The sequence below is a fragment of the Cebidichthys violaceus genome, unplaced genomic scaffold, assembly GCF_023349555.1.
Source record: "Cebidichthys violaceus isolate CVI_PGR_0920_01 unplaced genomic scaffold, fCebVio1.0.p SCAF_21, whole genome shotgun sequence".
NCBI classification, from domain to species: Eukaryota; Metazoa; Chordata; class Actinopteri; order Perciformes; family Stichaeidae; genus Cebidichthys; species Cebidichthys violaceus.
Genome location: NW_027176384.1, coordinates 701,866 through 720,816, shown reverse-complemented (window position 1 = coordinate 720,816; position 18,951 = coordinate 701,866). Strand labels below are relative to the sequence as shown.

Below are 18,951 nucleotides of genomic sequence, written 5' to 3'. Positions count from 1 at the left end.
TGCCAGTGTAATGTGTTTGTTTACTTTAGTTCAGAAAGCCTGGCTCCTCCTGAGCACCCAGACAGACAGACACACACCCCCTCAGCACCACTACCACCTCGTCAAGCACCCCCCCAGCTCTGTCTTTTCATAATTGATCAGGAGGTGGCTGCGTTCCCTGAGGGGTTAAGACGTGGCAACTTTTTTTTTTCCTCCTTTTTTTTTTTAACTGCCTCTCCCTCTCTCTCCCCCGTCTTCTCCTCTTGTTTGCTCAGGATCTCAATGTACTAGTTCAAACATTGTTCCCACCAGCTGGCAGAGCTGCGCCATATGCACGCCCTGTCAAGGCAGCTGTTGTCATGGATACTGGCAAGCACCAGAAAATAAAATGAGCACCCCTGATTCCTGAGGAAGTGTCACTCTCCATCTGAGTTTTATTTTATTTATTTTTTTCTTATTTCTTGCATCCTCTCACTCGTCCCCTTCTTTTTTCATCAAAAAAAAGGAAACACCTGTGAAGTTGTTGTGTTGTGTGCATATGTGTTTTTCCTCTCCCACTTGATGCTCGTGGGCCTGAAGAATACAAGGTATACACGGCTGTGTGGAGCAGCAGTAGCAGCTGTGCACAATGTTCTTTTCTGCCAGATTCTTTCATCCATCTGCTCTTGAAGAATCGGAGTGAAGCTGCTAGCCCAGCTGCCACCGTACCTGTGAAGCTGGAGCTCGCTCCTCACGCACGTTCAGTGCACACAACCGGGCGGGAGGGGATCTTAAATCCCATCAAACCCTAGAGAAATAAATTACACCACATCCCAGCCTCTCTGATTCTTAGCATCTCTATGTCTGGCAAACACATCAAACGACAAATTTTATATGTGTAAACAGCTGAGAACTAATTCCATCAGACAGCGAAAGGTCTCTTTTTCTCTATGTACCTGTCCATGTTTCTATCCATCTATCACCCATCCCCTGCTCATGATCATCCTTAATGCATAGTGTGAAACCTGGGCTGCTCGTTAATTCACTCGAAATTTGATGTTGATTTTGTCAACTTTAATTACAGCTCCCAGGGACACTTCACATGGCACTGCCTCTACTTCAAATTGATATTATGAATATGCAAATGTGGTGGTAATTTGCCGAGAGAAGTGGGTATTTCAGTTGAGCACACACTAGACAGGTCAATTCTACCGACGCTCTGTCTTTCTTTTTTTTTCTTTTTTTGTTCAGCCCACCACCCCCTCTCCACCCTCTTCTTCAGGGGTGCTCGAGACAAACTGTATTTATCCTTGATCACAGCTCGGTGAATTGTTACTAAAACGCATCTCCAACGCAGTGTTAACCACGTCGGAATGTGTTGCGGAAAATACCAGGTGATATTTGACAGGGTTTTCACTCGGAGATGACTGTTTTGTCTCTGAAAATGTGAATTATTTCCGCTGTCAGCTTCAGGAAATGTAATAGTTTATTTAGTCTTTTCCTCCCTCCTCCCCATCTTTCTTTCTCCCTTTTTTTCACACTGTCTTTTGTCTTGTGTTTCTTTCTTCCCAGGCCCTACAAGCAGCGAGGCAATTACTCTTGCAGCAACCAGGCAGTGGCCTGAAATCTCCAAAGAGCCAGGACAAGCAGCGTCCACTGCAGGTAAAGCAGCTCCCCGTCTAATCTCTTAAGTCCATCCATAATACATGCTTCTCCGAAAAGAAGATTTCCTCTGTTCCACAAGTGTGTTTGGTTTGCCAACGCAATCCTCGGACCTGCCATTTGAATCCTAAAGCTGGACGAGCCAGTCCCCAGGAGGCGTGTGCGTCGCACAGAAAAACACAACACAGACGGATCTCAGAGAGAAAAGTTTCAAGTGTACATTTTATTTGTCAGTGAGGCCTCCATCAAACTGAACAATAATCAATCCGTGAAGTATATCCAAAGGTTGAATGGTAGGATGACAAATAATTTGATCTGTATGCTGTTCTACAGCAGATCCATAGAATTGTTGACAGTGAGAGATCCGGAGGTTAGTTATTATTCGAAAGACATGTCAGCCTAACTAGTGGGTTACACAGACAGCTAATTTTAACTGCCTGCCATTTCCACTCTTCACAACTAATTTGCCTTATTGATTCATAGAGCTGTCTATTTCTGTTGTCAGTGATTTGGAAAAGGTCACACTTGTACACATATGCACACACACACACGCTCACACATGAACAGTTGCACACGACGCCACAGTCACACATATATATATACACAGTAACACAATCTTCTTTCCTTCTGGTGTTAAGATATTTCTCACACTAGCGAGTCTTTTCATTCTGCTCGTTTAAGTCAACAAGACAGTTAGTTGCTTTCCCCGTCCTCAAATTATGTAAGGCCCCTTGACATCTGCTCTATGTTTTTATTATTAGTATTTTTTTTTAATTTAATTTATTTTTATCCGTTTCAAATTGAAGTGTGGGAGTTTGTGCCCTCCACTCAGCTAATAAGTACTATCAAGGAGCAATGGTTTAACTCATTAGGGGCTCTGTGCATTTCATTAATGTCAGGGAAATTGGCGTTAACCTCACCCAGTTGATATTTTCACAGAGTCTAACAATGGCGACACCTTCAATTGGAGTCGCACCCCTGTGTACCTAGTTACGTACTGGCGAAGAGATAAGGGCTGGCAAAGACTCAGATATGCTTTCGCATTTAAATAATTCAACTCAACCCCATCAAGAGTGTTAATACCATCGGTATATTCACACATAATGGCATCAGAATTATAAACATGTTTTTTAAAGGGGTGTTTATTTATTTGTGTGTATATTTTCTGTCTATTTAGCTTTTTGCTAATTGAACAAAAGCTCTCTGTAGCTTATTGTTGGGGTCCATTGCACTTCTACTATTTGAGGTTCTGTATGCCAGAGCGAATTGATTCAAACAAATGGGATCCTGATCTGCAAATGCCTGCATAGTCACCAAGTGCAATACATACATGGCAGGAGGAACAATATTGGTTGAGTGCAGTGTGGGTGCATGATAACCGTCAGCCCATGTCCAAGCCCCTGCCTCTAATAACACCAGCAGATGGTAAATATTGAATATTTACATTTGCTTACTCCATCCTTGCCTCGCGTTGGCGATATGAATCAATATGAATCAGAGGGCCCTGCCGATCGGCCCTGTCCTCAGCTCCCAGCTAATCCATCTGTTGATCCAGCCTTTATTAACATCCTCACCTCTTTGTTCCAAAAAAGTCTCCATGCAGAGCTTCAAAGGAGAGGCACTACTAACTCCCCCAGTGATATACACTGGCAAACAGGACTCAGTGCATTCTGGCCCAAGATCATTTTTACAGTGGGAATATGCTGCTGTGTGCCCTTGAATCCACTCATTTCAAATGACATTTTAGCCTTAATACTTCATTGTGCAAATATCAGTGTGAAGCAGAAGAAACTCCGACTTGATTAAAAAGCCTTGTTTTGCTATTCTTATTGTTCTATTTCTTCCCTCCTGTCACTAACCAGTTGTCTTGAGGGAGTTTACACAATAAAGCTGCATTATTTACCTGGATTATGAGGCCACAATGGGTGTTATAGTGCAGTATTTTATTAGCATCACGGTTTGGCAAGAGTGAGTAGCAATCAAGCTGCATGTTTTCCACCGGAGGAATCAGGCGGATTGATCCCCTTGTATGATTAGCAACGTAGAAAGTGGGAAAGGGATTAATATTACCATGACATCCTGCTTATGGTAGAGATACTGAAATCCTCTGCCAGTCTTTTTTTCCTCTTGTTCTCCCATCTTTGGTATTTAAGAGCGGGAAATGATCCATAGATCATGGCATGTAAATTATTTAGTACACAAGCGTCTAAGTGCCTCAGCTTGCAGTTTTAATTACGCGTATTAGCGGCTAAAGGCTCTCGCCTGACTAATTCTATCCGCTCGCTCATCGCTGCTCCTCAGGAGTTGATGATGCGGAGGCAGGCAGCTCTGGCATTCACATGCACACACACACACACACGTAAAAAAAACAGTCCCACAAACACACATACAAACACGCACACAAGCTGCTTCTCTACATTTGCGTAATGTGACAGGTCTATTATTACACAGTAAGCCCATGGGAGCACTCAATAAACACCTATTTCTCCCTGTAAATCCCCCTGCCTCTGCCATGCTGCTTACACGGCTCTCCCAAGGCACACAACACCCTCTCGTCTCTGCTCCTCTCTGTGGCAATATCCCCCCTCTGAAAGGCATTTATACACTGACATTTGGAATACAAATAAAGAAACGCGGACAAGGAGAGGCGGAGAGGATTACAGCGGCCTATGAATCTGACAGTTGTTTCACTGGCGCGCAAGCGTACATAATGCATCTACACATAGCCTGCACTCAAACGCGGGCACAATGCAACTTAAAGTTTCTACATTGCCAGAAGTGACTTTGTGCAACACTTATTTGTTCGTGGCTCAGGACAGGACAGGATTTAAAGCAGCTTTGCACCACGTTTGGAGAAATTGCTCAAGATTAATGAGAAATCCCACAAAATAAAATGCAAATGTAAAAAAACTTAACTGACTACCTCACCACATCTGCTCATAACATGTCGACCCCGAGACTCCCGTTGTGACACACCCACCACCTCTATATGTTATGGGGCACATATAAAACAGCTAGAATGATCCCCCCCTTTGACAGTGTGAAGGTACCCCCCACGACCCCTCCTCCCTGTAGTTAACATCCAGTTCAAAACCTGCGACTGCTGCTTGTCCCCTTTCACACAATCAAGCCGTGAATACCTTTTTACAAGACTAATAACCCTCAGCCCCATCTGTGCTCTGCTCTAACTATGAATGTTTAAATGTGTTATACTTAAGGTTTTACGGTTTGTGTATGGATTGGGAGAGATGTTGGTTTAGCCCTGTTTTCTGTAATTCTGCAGCTTCCTGCCCAGGCCAGTCAGATTGGCTGTGGGCACTGGGCCATCCGAGGAAGTGTCACACTTTTAAAGGTCAGGTCCACGCGTTCTTACCGCTGAGCGAATATCACCTCGATAGCAGAACTCATCTGCTTATTGGCTTTCATCCGGAACACAGATGCAGTGGAAAGGGCTGCGACGCTAGGCTTGAGAATAGGTTAGCTGACTCCAGCGTGCGTGGCTAAAGGATTGTAGTTCACATTTACATTTATGAATATATCTTTCCACTGCATCCCCTCTGGTTGGATCTGAAAAAAAGAGGGAGAAATTATCACTGCGAAGGTAAAAAAGAGAGGGGGGAAATATTATGTTATTCATGAGGAAAACTTCTGTTGACTCTGAGAGAAAGAGAGAAAAAAAAACGTCAGCACATTTTAAGTCAAACACCCTTGGTTACTGCTTTTGTAACCAGAAAACAAGATTTTTTTTTCTCTCTCACTCCCCATCTCCCTCCCCACCTCTCTTCCCCCCCCCCCCCCCCCCCCCCTGCATTTACAACACCTACAGGACAAGATTGCTAAATTGCGAGGACAGAGCAGGTTCATCATTGTGATGCAAAAGAAGTTGAAATGCAACCCCAAGGCGAGGTAGCTGAGTTTGGGGGATCAAGAGAAAGTGAGAGGGAGGGAAGGATAAAAAAAAAAAAGTAGCTCAGACCTTTGATGTAGCAGCAACAAATTTACCTTGTGACAGAAGATACATGGGTGCAATAAACGAGTTATACCAGCCCTTACACATGCAATCAGATGATTCCGGCCAGGGTGTTAATTGGATCCTAACCGGCAGATCTGATACGCCTGGGCCCCGGTGGTGAGGGGGAAAGCCTTTCCAAGTGATGAACTATAATTCACTGAGCTGCTTGAAGCACTTGTAATTTACTGTGTGTCACTGATGAAGAGGCTGATCCAGTAGAGGCCATATTACCTGCAACATCAGAAGGAAGTGTCTCTCCCCCCCCCCCTCTCGCTCTCACTTGTGCTCTCTCTCTCTCACTTTCTTTCTATTCCAGCACTTGCCTCTCTCTGCACTTTCTTTTTTAATTCTCTCCCCCTCTATCTTGTCGCTCCCATTTACTCTTGAAATATGTGCACCTGCAGGGAGGAATCAGTCGGGAGTGAATTGTGCCAGTTTAATGATAAAGGTGTAACAATTTGCACTGATAATGACACAAACAATGTGCACAAGCAATGTCACACAGCTACAATGCTGTACACCACATTCGAGGGGGCTTAATCAATGACTATCTGCATGTAGAGATAAATCAATATGGAAATTGCGCTAAGCCTGTCCCAATCTCCTCAGGCTTTTTATCAGAGGCTTTTGCATGATGGGTCTTTATGTTATGATAAATTGCACTTCCCATGCACTGCTGCCAAACTGCTATGGAAATTGATTTTGGAAAAACATTCCGTAATCTACTTAGCTTCTGTCCCGACAATCTAGAGTATCGATCTCCCAAAGCTGAAGACACAACATGCATCTGAGCGTGTGGCTCCGATGTGATTTTACGTGTACTTCTTGTGGACCGCACACTTGAACTTCACAGCCAGGCACCAACAGGCTAGCTGCCCTCTATAGCTTTGGTGGTCCTCGAGTGGAGAGTCCCAGCTATTGATAATCACGTGGCCATATTTGGCAGTAATTGGCTCTTAAATGAGCAGTGTCAGCTGAAAGGGAGTTGAGAGGTCAGAATTCCACAAGCTATGAGGGGGGTCTGAGGAGATTGAGATGAAATGGGGGCGGAGGGGGCGGTCACTCCCCTTTTTCTCTCGATTTCTTTTTCGCTCTTCCTGTGTGGAAATGAAGCTAGTGGTTTAATTAGCAGTGATTCTCCCTGCCAAGTATCCCTTCCATTTCTCATTGCAGTTATCTTTAGCAGTGTCTGTAAAGCAGCTCAGTCCCCTGTCCGATGCTGTACAGGAGCAACCTCTGTCGTTGATAACCGCCCTGCGTTCGTTGCCCCCGCGATGTTTATGGCCGACATCTAATCACCGGTCGTCGTCCCATCCCCTGCTTATTACTGCTAAGTGAATTGTACAGAAGGAAATCAAATAAAAGGAATTCCTCTCTTCTGGACTTTAATTGTTTAAGTTTGAACTCTGGAACACCACTTATCTCCTGCTTTAGGTAATTTGACTCATAAAAACTCATTGCTGTAAAGATAAAGTGCCACACAGTGGAGTAGGTGTAATTGCTGGAAGTGTATTTGTCCATGAGTCCAGATAGCAAGAGGCAGAGAGCTGTGTTAGCCAGCCAGTGGAGGTGTGGCGTTTTCTATTTAATGACAGAATGCCCAGTTAGATCACACATAACGAGAGACTTGGGTGCCAGCTTTGCCTGGAAGAGATACCGGAGCTCTCCGTGAAAGAGCTTGACCTTTTGCGAGGCATTGGACAGGCTGGTTACAGCCTGCGGGTGTGACAAGAGTGGTGTAATGATCGGCTTGTTCTGGTGAGGGCCCCACCAGTGTTTTCACATCAGGAGCCAATTTAAAGGTCCTTTGTTGTGCTCCCCAACTTTGAAGGCAAACCACATGGCTGCAAAATGTATGTCAATACAGCTCATCGTTCTCTTTAAGACAAGGCACATAAACAAATAGGGGTTAGAATGGTGAATACATGTTTTTTACAAATGTTAGCAAAGCAGGGGTTCAATTCAAATGACTTAATTTGGCAATTGTAATTTGCAGACTACCCTTTCCATCCAATTGTTCTTCATTAAAAACAGGAGAAGCACCTTCTCTGTTATTAAGTTCCCCAGTGGGCACATCAGCTGCAGCTAATTTCAAATGATTTAATAAATCCCATCAATATTTTTTGTGTGCTAGATTTGGAAATATATCACTACAGTGCAACAGAGGCACTGCCCAATTGGGTATCATGGTTCCTCATCTATGAGAGAGTCTTCTCACGACGCATGGATGTTTACGCCACTGCCATCGTCGAGTAAATGCTCATTAATTTTATCCCGCCGTGGCAAAATCATTTCTAGGAGAGGCAATTCAGCCGCCTGTTCCTTTCAATTCACCGCTCACGTCAATCAAGCCCTTGTGCAGTATCCTGCAAAATGGAGGTGTTATATTCCTGCAATTATCATGTCATATACTCGAAAATGTAAATGAACGTGTGTGTAAAATTAAATTTATGGGTTGTCAGTGAAGAATAAGAACCAGGAGAGCAATTACTTATCTGCTTTCATCTTGGAGCCTCCGATACGTCAAGCAGAAAAGCATGCAGTTAAACGCTGGAATTAGCATTGTGCTGCACTTCACAATGGACGTGGGCCAGTGCCTTTTCTCCCCTCTCTTTCTTCCTCCCGCCTTTTCTCCCTTTTCCTTCCCCTCTTTTTGTTTGGAGCGTTGGTGAAATGAAGATGATTATCACCTATAATGTCTCTGAAAAGCAAATGAAAGTGTAAAGGGAACTTCCCAATTTCATAACCAGGTTGTTGTTTTTTCCCGCTGTTCTTTGTTGAAGTCAGTTGGTGTCACTCTTCGGTGCTGAAATCCTATTATTCATTTACAGGTATCTGACTATGAATGCTTATATTTCACAACTTACAAAATGAGGAAACAGTGTGAAGTACAATTTAATTTAATTCCACTTTATATATGCGTGTGCATACGTTGGTGTTAAATCCTACATATCTAAGCCTGCATCCCTTTTGTGAACCAAAACATCTTTGTGCTAGCATCCAATTAATAGTCTTAATGAGTGCATCACTCATGTTGTTTCTCAGCTGCACTCGTCCCATTGCCACGGCATCCAACACAAAACCAGGAGTGACTGCGGGGGTAATTACTTACCTAGCAAATGTACCTTTAAGGGTTAATAACATTGAAGGTGTAAGCAGAGCATTTGCATAATTACACACGGACTGTTTAATTTGGAACTTTTTGACGGCTTTTGTTCAGCACTTCGCGTATTGTGAATGCATTTTCTTCTGGCACTCTTGCATAGAGGAGTCCAGAGAAGAAAAGAGATGTACCACAACATCCTCCTCCTCCTCTCCCACCTTAGATGGAGTCCCTTCTCTCTAAGACCCTAATGAACAATGGAGGCAGGATTTGTTTGAATATGAATATGAATGTGCAGCGGGGCCGGCTGGAAGTTGACCTTCAGCTGTGATTTTCAGTTCATCAGGATTAGTCAAGGCGGGCGATCAGGAGCCACTAATGCATAATGACTTCTAAAATGAAAAATGTGTAGTGACCATGCAAATGTCTCGGCTAATCAAAGAGGGGGGAAAACCTGGGGTGGGGGGTAGGCGTTGAGGAGAGGAGAGCTAAACAAGGACGTGTCAAGGCCTGACAGAGAGAGGGAGGGAGGAGAGACATGCATGGAAAGTAATCAAGGCAGCTTGATTAGCTGGCGATGAGGACAGGGATGTCTTATTGGCCCCTTGACACACCATATAGGCTAGCTACTGTCATGGCAGCTCCATGCCAAACACTGTCGCAATTAATGTCAGCGAAGGTGTTACGACGTGTTGATATTTTAATTGTGTTATAAAGCTTGTCTTTCACGAATCTTTGACAGGATGCAACATTCAGCTCTAAAAAAATGTTACATTAGTACATTGTTGTGCTAGAAGCTGATTGAATTACATTTCAAGTCATATAGGGAAGGAAGAGGTGATTCGAGCCACTTCAATCAGGCCAGCGAAGTGTGCGTACGTAAGGGGAATCAACTGGTAAACCATCGCTCACTTGTGTTGATTTTATTTTCCAAAGCACCACCGAAAAGTCAACAGCATTTAACACAGTGTTTTCTATTCCCACAAAAGTTGTTACATTTTTAAGCAGCTACGAGGAGCTGAAACTCCATAATGGGACTGTTAGCCCACACTCCCCTGTTAGAATGTGTGCACACTGCACGCAATCAAAGGGCGGATAGAAACGCATCCTTTGTCTATTGATCTGCTGCCTCTGAAGTCGTTTGCGCTGCCGTCTTAGAAGAATTTGGCGGAAACACAGGATATGTATTTTTTGTTTTGTTTTGGTAAAGTTTTTCTACTGCAGTTTGACGGCTCGTATTTTAATGATTATCTCCCTAAAAATGACATACATTTTTTAAAATGGCATGTCGGTAGAGAGCAAGACACAATTGTGCTTTTGGCTGCTTTTGTGAGACTATAAAACTCCAAAAAACGTCACTGCAGAAGGCATCGAGTAAAGAAACTGCCCTCTATATAAACAGAAGTGTCCATGTCTTTTCTTTTTTTTTTAACGTATCTCCCTCCCCTCCAACATAAATTTATGTTAAGGGTGAAGCCACGACCCACCTCATCATGCCGCCGATGTGTCCACTTCATCAGTGTAGTTTTAATCAACTTTATAGTTGTGCACTCACGCTGTTTCACCATAGCAGCACTGATAGGTGTGCTAAAGTGGGGGAGTTCAAGGGTCCTGCTAATTAAGGTCTACGTCTATTTAAATCCTCTACTTTTCCCAGCGGGGTGGAGGCAGAGAAAAATAATATGAGCAACACAAAGGCACAGCACCCATCTGTCCTTCAGCATCTCCTCTAGGCTGCCAAGCGTCACGGCCATGGGAGGCCTGCTCTCCCTACCTCTCAGTCACCAATTACTACACTCCCAGTAGATCCATGCCAGTAGCCCTGACGCACCTCTCTAATGCTCTATTTTTCCTTTTTTTTTTACTCGTCCCTGCATCTATTTCCCGCCTATGTTTTCGTTGTTTACCCTTCTCCCTCTTTTTTTCACACACTTTACATCCCATACGTCTCCTGTCATCACCCCACTTTCTGCCTAACGTTCTCTCTCTTTTTCTGCCTCTCATGCCCTCCTCCCCGTCCAGGTTCCAGTGTCAGTGGCCATGATGAGTCCCCAGGTGATCACGCCGCAACAGATGCAGCAGATCCTCCAGCAGCAGGTGCTCTCCCCCCAGCAGCTCCAGGCTCTGCTCCAACAGCAGCAGGCTGTAATGCTGCAGCAGGTACAGACACTCACATTCATGCTTGCATGCATGCACCCCAGTAGACAAACATTTTTTGGCACAAACACATGCAGACACACGCACGCCAGGATGCGAGCCGTGCCCCATCGCATCTACACACATGTCCTTGTAGTGGACACACAAACATTCACTTCCACTGACCTGGAGAGACGCATACACAGAACGACTACGTGCATCCAAATCTAGACCTGCAATTACACGTTACTTCATTTAATCCTTAAAACATCGTCATCAGGTGGGGTTTTTTGTCCGACGTGTGTGCAAACATCCACATAAACACACCATAACCCTCCACACCCCCGAGGCACTCCGTTGCTCCAGTGTATCACAGCCACCAGCCGCTCATGCCGACTCATAACAGCCCTGTGTCCTTGACACGCTTACCAAGAGGAATCTGGAATTGACGTACTTGTCCACGTCACCTCTAATTAACTGTCTCTCGTGTGTCGCCGGTTCAATTCCCTGACAAGCATCCATCAGGGACTGAGAGAGTAGGGCACAGTTGGATTGAACACCAGGAGCTGAGTGATGGGTGACAGATGATGTAATATTTGGAATCAGCTTGAGAAAGCACACACTTGGCACAGTCTGGTGTCAGAGTTGGAATGCATTTGTCATTCGTTGATTTGATTAAGGGAAAGAGAATTGTTTAATTAAGAGTGTCAGTCATTCTGATTATTCCTCTTCATTAAGAGCACCCAGACTCTAGATTTGGTTTCAGTACAGTGGCGTGCCTTCGCGCAGCAACCCAAGGCACTTAAAATTTTCAGTTTACCTGTTTTTTTACGTGGTCAGTCGTAACATAGCAGTGAAGCATCCATAATCCTAAATCACAGGCTCACAACCTGTCCTCAGTCAGCACAAGAGTGAAGTTCTATTATTGATTTATGTTGATTAAGTGACTACAGCAAGAGTTACAAAACAGGCTCCAAGGGCTTAATATTATTGTCTATAAAATCATATGGATATTTATATGGCAGTTAGCAGAGAACCGGACCATGTATTCCATTGGCCTGTTTCATGAACGTCTCTTTCAGGCCAAAAAAGCCATCTTGAAGATTATATGAAATAAAACTGATATCACTGTGTAAATAGCTGTCATAGTATGTGTGTTAAAGGAATCAGTTCAATGTAGCGAACCTGTTCCTGAGAGGGTTCATTCTGTTCATTTCAGCCACTCCAAAGGAAGCCAGTGCACTCTGGCAGCCAAATGCGTTGTTAATATGATGAATTGTTGCCCCCTACAGAACTGTGGGATTATTAAAAGTCCATATGGAGAGGACTGTGAAAGACAGCAAGGATACAAATGCCAAAAGCAGTAGAGAATGTTATTTATAATGCGAAACAGTATACACATAACCAACATGTGAAGTCCAGCTGGAGCTGAAGAAGTGCAGGCTTCGGAGTAAATGTCTACTTAATTATTAGGGACCTAAATTGAGGTTGTTTTTTTTTGCATGTAAATCAATTTGAAGTAGTAGTACATCCACAAATTTACATAAAGTCTGAGTTATATCATTTAGAAAAATGAAAAGAAATCAAATAAATCTTAAAGCAACCCTGCTTCATGGCCTTTGAATATAGCAGCATTATTTAGGGTTACTCTGCATTTGAGGCAGTTTAGAGATGTGTACTTGGACAAATGTGTATTTACCCATTCTCTTACTCTAAACTCTTTCTCTGTCTCTCGTGTGTGTGTGTGTGTGTGTGTGTGTGTGTGTGTGTGTGTGTGTGTGTGTGTGTGTACAGCAACACCTGCAGGAGTTTTATAAGAAACAACAGGAGCAGCTTCATCTGCAGCTTCTCCAGCAGCAGCACCCTGGCAAGCAGGCTAAAGAGGTAGGTGCACCACATGCACACTTATTGTCACCTATGATTTTTCTACACAACCGATGATTCAAAATGAGTACAAAACCCCTTAGAACTTTTTAAAAAATGGGAAATTTGATTATTCTCTCCAGATGACGGATTTCTTGTTTTTTATTTGAACAAAATCAACTGGTTAATTTGTGATTAGTGAAACACTCACACACCACTAATGAACTGTTTCAAGTGACGTTCACACACACTACGCACGCACACATGCTCACTCGTCTGCTGATTTCCATAATATATATATATAAGGGAGACCAGAGACAAAGTGTCCTCGGTCTAAACTCCTTAATGAAGTGTTCCTGCAAACGTACAAACACATGCGCCGCCGCTAAAGTTACAGCGTACGGCGCCCATAAATCACATTGACAGGCAGCCGGTCGACACGACAGACACGGCTCCGTCTCGTTCTCTTTGGCTATCAGAGAAGAGGAGACGAGCAAGACAGCCTTAGCCACATTTCGCATAGTCGCGTTTGAGCGTCACACGGTGCTGAACCCTGAGAGGCAGTCCAGGGCCACATCCAGGCAATACTGTACGTGTGGAAGCAGTTTAATTGATCAGAAAAAAAGGTATCACACAACACACACTCGGCCTTTCGGTCTCTCTCTCTCTCTCTCTCTCTCTCTCTCTCTCTCTCTCTCTCTCTCTCTCTCTCTCTCTCTCTCTCTCTCTCTCTCTCTCTCGTGTGTGTGTGTGTGTGTGTGTGTGTGTTGCACCTCTCCGTGTCGTCTCATTATGCTGCCCCTACAGGAAGCTGCAACTGACCTCCCGGCGGCTTTGTTTCTGTTTGGATTTGTGAATAGAGTTTTTCAGGGGCCCCCGCCATCAAATATGGAATAGAAATTGCTCCCTTATTTCTCTTGAGGCAGGGCGGGGGAGGAGGGTGGGGTGAACAAACTGCCTTCTTCCATCACTCCATTATGCAGCCTGTTTTCCAGTGAGCGCATCGCAAGTTTTACCCCCCCCCCCCCAATGCTTTTGACCGTCCACCATGATACTGACATACAGAAAGACATCAGCATACCATGCTGTATGCACATACACTTGTATATGGAGAGGAGAGGAGCGCAAATACTGACAAACATCAAAATTACAGCCAAAATTTGACCTTTGTGCATCCTCTCTTTTGACATCACAGGCTAGAAGGACTGAACGTGTTCCATCAAATCTAATAGTGTGCACTTATAGCCAATTACTACTTGAGTTTTCAGATTCAAAGCTTTTTGTTTCCCCCTAAAAATGCACTCCCTCTCTGACTTGTTTTGCTGCGGTCACTGAGTTTGATGTTTTTCATTTTGTTGTTGTTTTTGTTTTGCACAGGGCTTACGCAATTGGCTGTCTGACCCAGCGATAAACAACTCTGTGAGGCAGCGAGGAGAGCTTGAACGGGGGAGGAAGTGGGGGGGAACGGGCGTTGGGCGATGTGTGTGCATGCGTGTGTGTTTGCACTTGTGTCTGTGCATTCACACGCATGTGATGCTGTAAATCTCTCATTCTGCCAGCTCCCTCTGGCCACATAAGCTGTAACAGACCATCAGTGAAGGCGAGACAATTAACTATCAGGGGTGTTGGAGGGGGTTGTGGGATGGGGGATTATACCAGAGGCTTAGTATCATACACAATCACAAGCCACATACACTGATGGGCTTGAGAGCTGGTATATCAGTCTGTCTGTGTGTGTGTGTGTGTGTGTGTGTGTGTGTGTGTGTGTGTGTGTGTGTGTGTGTGTGTGTGTGTGTGTGTGTGTGTGTATATGTGTGTGTGTGTGTGTGTGTGTGTGCTCCCAGACATGGGCACACAAAGAGAGGAGAAGGCAACAACACTGTGGTACAGCCCAAAAAACTGGAGGGAAGACTAAGTGAGCACAGACAGAGAGGGAGAGCGTGCAGGGAGACAGAAGTAGAGGCAGAGAGGTATAGCTAAGGTCACGGCAGAGGCGAGTGAGCGCAGACTCTCTCCACGCACAGCGCAAACACCGCTTCGTCTTCTCGCTCCTCTCCCACTAGTCAGTTGTTAATTTGTCTGTAATTTTCCCCTCCCTCCTCTTCTTACCTTCGCTCCTCTCTTGCTCCTCTCCTCCTCCTCTCTATAGCAACAGCAGCAGCAGCAGCAGCTGGCCGCCCAGCAGCTCGTCTTCCAGCAGCAGCTCCTGCAGATGCAGCAGCTCCAGCAGCAGCAGCACCTGCTCAACATGCAGCGGCAGGGCCTGCTGTCGCTGCCCGGGCCCGCACCCGGCCAAGCCGCCCTTCCCGGACAAACCCTGCCCCAGCCAGGTAAGAGGAAGGAGGACCAGAAGGGAGAAGAAGCAGTGGGGAGGAAGAGGGAGGAGGGAAAGTAGTCGTGTTGTAGTCTGGAGCATGTGACTTGCAACAGTAGTGGTCACATGCTTCCTGTGTTTAGCCTGCAGGTGTAAGTTTCTGCTTCTTTCACCGTCATTGTCCCTTCCTGCTGTCAGATCTCCATCTTACATCTCCCTGTCTGTCCCGTTCCTCTTCTGTCTTTCCATCATTCCTGTTTTTTGTTTTTGTCATTGGTATGCACCTGAGTCCCCCCCGCGTTATCTCTAAGTATGTCTGTATGTCTGCTTGCCCCTCATTGGTATGCTCATCTACCATCCACTTTGTCCCTAACTCTCCACATGATCGTTTTGTTTAGTCTTCCATTCTTCCTATCTCTCTCTCTCTCTCTTCTTGTCTGATTGTGGCTTTCTTTGTCTACTTCTGTTTCTCTCTCAGCTCTGCTCTGCCTATGTTTGTGTTTGTTGTTTTTTCTATCTCTGTTTCTATTCCCCCGCTCCCCAGCCCCCTCCTTCCTTTCCCCGGTTGTTGTTGTTGTTTACTGCCTTCACTGAGAGCCAGGGAGAGCAGAAAGAATAAAAGGACAGAGAGAGAGAGAGAAAGAGCAGGCTCCACTTCTGCTGAGCCAAGTAAACACCTATGTTTGTTGTTTACCGCCAAAATGGCGCTGAGAGAAAACAACAAGCGGGGGGGGGGGGGGGGGTGTTAGAAGGAAATCAAAGTAAGTGAATATTGCCTGATTAGTTCCCAAGCTGAAAACAAGCGGTGGACAAAGCTGGTTTATCTCAGATAAAAAACGTGCACACACTCATTGCAGTCAAGGTTTCGTAGTTCTTCCTCTTTGACACTGAGGACTACATGAGTGATCTGTCAACAAGTTTAAATCATGACTTACAGGGGCAGAGAAGAAGAACACACTTAGGTTCATTGAGCAGTGCAGTATGAGTTCAAATTCAGGTCTGCAGTGAAGCAGCATCGGATGATAGTCTTGCTGAGGACAAGGCCGTGAGTCATGCAGCTTTTTACAACTTTGATGGCAGTTGGATAAAGTTTGCAGAGATTAGGCTTTAGCTTTTGTCTCTTTAGTTGAGCAACCATATTGATACAAAACTGCATACATTTGATTTAATTGTCTCTTTTACTCATCTACTCCCTCCTCAACCCCATTTTACTATCCTCTCCTCCTGCTCTCCTCTTTGTCCTTCCCTGTCTTGTCCCCTCTCAATTTTTCTAGCAGGCCTGAGCCCAGCAGAGCTCCAGCAATTGTGGAAGGATGTGACCGGAGGCGGCGGTCACGCCATGGAGGACAACGGCATCAAACACAGCAACAGTGGCACTGGCAGCGGCGGGGGTGGCGGCGGTTTAGACCTCTCCACCAACAACTCCTCCTCAACTACCTCCTCCTCCAATCCCGCCAAAGCATCGCCGCCCATCTCTCACCATTCCATTGCCAACGGACAGTCCCCCGCCCTCAACCACAGAAGAGAGAGGGAACGGGAAAGGGAAAGGGAGCGAGAGAGGTAAAGCAATTGAAATGTCACCCCCCCCCCCCCCTTACTTTTTTGATGCAGCACCAAGGAAAAAAAGCAGAGAAGATGAAATGTTTGCAGCGGCTTGTTTGCGACCCGTCACACAAGCTTGTTTTTTTGTCTGTGCCATGATTCAATGTAGGAACACATCAGAACGCCGCACTCCCATCCAGAGTGTTTGTCTTCGTTTAAAACAACAGCATTGTTGCAACAGGGAAAACAAGATGTTTTGTTTGTTTGTTCAATAGTTTATTAGTGTCTTAGTAATATTAAAAAGGTAACAGCCTTGTTCTCCCAGGGGAGCACGTGTGCCATTGAACGCACTTAGCTTGCACACAGATATCAAACGCAGGGAGAGGAAGCCATGCAGGCAGGCGCACTTACAACAAGCCTCTCTGGCAGGCAAGACAAGGTAACCTCCTTGTACATTAAGTATTTAGTGCTTTCTCTCTTTTTTCTCTCTCTCTTTTGAAAATTACCTTCTTTGCTTGCTTGTCATGTAAACAGAATACGTGATGCCTTGAGTGGCGTTTCCAGGATGTTTATCCTTGTGATGGCGTCTTTTATAAATGCACCCAGCACCAAAACACTGACTGTTCACATATCTGCCTATCTGGCCCATGCATTATTCAAAGACTTTTCTTGGGCGATATTATAATAAGGACTTAGGGTAGCAGTGTGCGTGTGTTCCTGTGTGGATGCTGGGTAGAGACTCACACTGAAGGTGGAAGTGCTGTGTAATTGGTTTAAAGTAGATGCTATCTCTCCAGCACCACTAAAAGGAGGCTTGAAAAAGATACCTTTAGTAGGACGACAGAGGGAAAGACAGAGGTAGGGAGGGAATGAGAAGAGAGGAAAGAAGGGAGAAGAAAAAAACAAAAAACGTTTTATCTGCTTCTGTCCCGAGGGGTGTGTGGTGTCTCATAATGATCGAACAAGGAGTATTGTCAGGAGCACTGCTTACTAACATGCCACGGATCGATGTGGGGAAAGCCCCTCTGTAAAACATAGTCTGAGCTCTGCCAGCACTAACACACACACACACACACACACACACATATTCTTGGGTCACACACAGGCATGCATGCACATAGTGGTCGACCACACACATACATGCACAGGCCTAACCAACAAGCAGACAAACGCACACAAACTGCGCGCAGCGCAACACACTCTCGTTCACATTTTCCACACAGACAGACGCACACACCAGTGCCAAGCCTAAAGGTTAAACTGTCATCTTTAATAGGATGTGCTGTCTAGGCAGGGTCGTAACTTATTTGGGTGCCATTTGAAAAACGCCAGAGCACCCCTGCCCCCACTGTCCTCAAAGAACATAAGTTACACAGAGTATTAATCTCCTGATGAAAATTATATGGCTGTCTGGATTTTTAATGTTTACTTGAAAGCGTCCACCCCTTCTCCCCATAATGGCTTTACAAGATGGGATGGTGGCTGTGGTGGAGAAGGAGCTGCAGATCCTTCTAGATTCCCATTGGGGATGTTATCTCACACATTAGTCTACGCTGCCTCTAAGTTAATGGAGTAGTCTATTGTGACCATTTTGATTGATTGGAGATGAACTGTTGTGCTGCGGCAACACACTGTATTATTCCTCCTGTTTCCTGTTTTAATCGGCCAATATATTTGTATGTGTCTCTTTCACTCTGGCTTTTCCTCTGGTTATTGACTAATTCAACCTAACTGACCTGTTTTGACCCCTTTCTTGTTGATTGTCAACTGACATGCATTCAATGCTACCCTCCCCTTCTCGCTCTCCTGACCAGCCTCCCTCTTCTTCTCCTCCTTTTTTGCTTTCTTGTCAGCTTATTTCTTGTTTTTCTCTCTTGTCTTTTGCTTCAGTTCACTACATGAAGAAAGTGGAGGGACCCACCCCCTGTATGGTCATGGTGTGTGTAAGTGGCCCGGCTGTGAGAACATCTGTGAGGACTTCGGACAGTTTTTGAAGTAAGAGCGTGCTGCAGTGACATTTTTTTATGTCTGTACATGAAGCTAGTATCTATTTTATTGTGGAACACACAGAAGTTACCCCCCCACCCCCCACACACCACAGCACCTCCTTTCTGTGGCTACAGAGTGGCCTGACAAAGAAAGCATCACTGCCTTTCAAAGAGCGCATTTTGACCTTCCAGACAGCCGGTTGACAGGGTTCAGCTCTAGCAGTGCAGGATGCATACCAACTCTGATCCATAACAAATCTCCTTCCTGGCGTGGAAGGGCCTGATAGGTTTGTGAAAAAGCGTCAAAAGCTAATGGCAACTCGCACGGCCGCACACTTACCTCCGCAACAAAGGCCCCCATTCACTGTTGTCA

The 18,951-nt window shown here is 45.1% G+C and overlaps 1 protein-coding gene across 3 annotated transcripts in view; it reads left to right on the top strand.

Moving 5' to 3' along the window:
• Nucleotides 1-18,951, top strand: part of foxp2 (forkhead box P2) — a 93,558-nt gene that overhangs the window by 49,055 nt on the left and 25,552 nt on the right. For all 3 annotated transcript variants that reach the window (XM_068716818.1, XM_068716817.1, XM_068716816.1), the window contains 6 exons: nt 1,531-1,620; nt 10,758-10,895; nt 12,666-12,755; nt 14,884-15,064; nt 16,323-16,608; nt 18,481-18,585. In XM_068716818.1, the coding sequence (XP_068572919.1) occupies nt 10,776-10,895; nt 12,666-12,755; nt 14,884-15,064; nt 16,323-16,608; nt 18,481-18,585 (782 nt within the window). In that variant the 5' untranslated portion in view covers nt 1,531-1,620; nt 10,758-10,775. The remainder of the gene's footprint in view (nt 1-1,530; nt 1,621-10,757; nt 10,896-12,665; nt 12,756-14,883; nt 15,065-16,322; nt 16,609-18,480; nt 18,586-18,951) is intronic.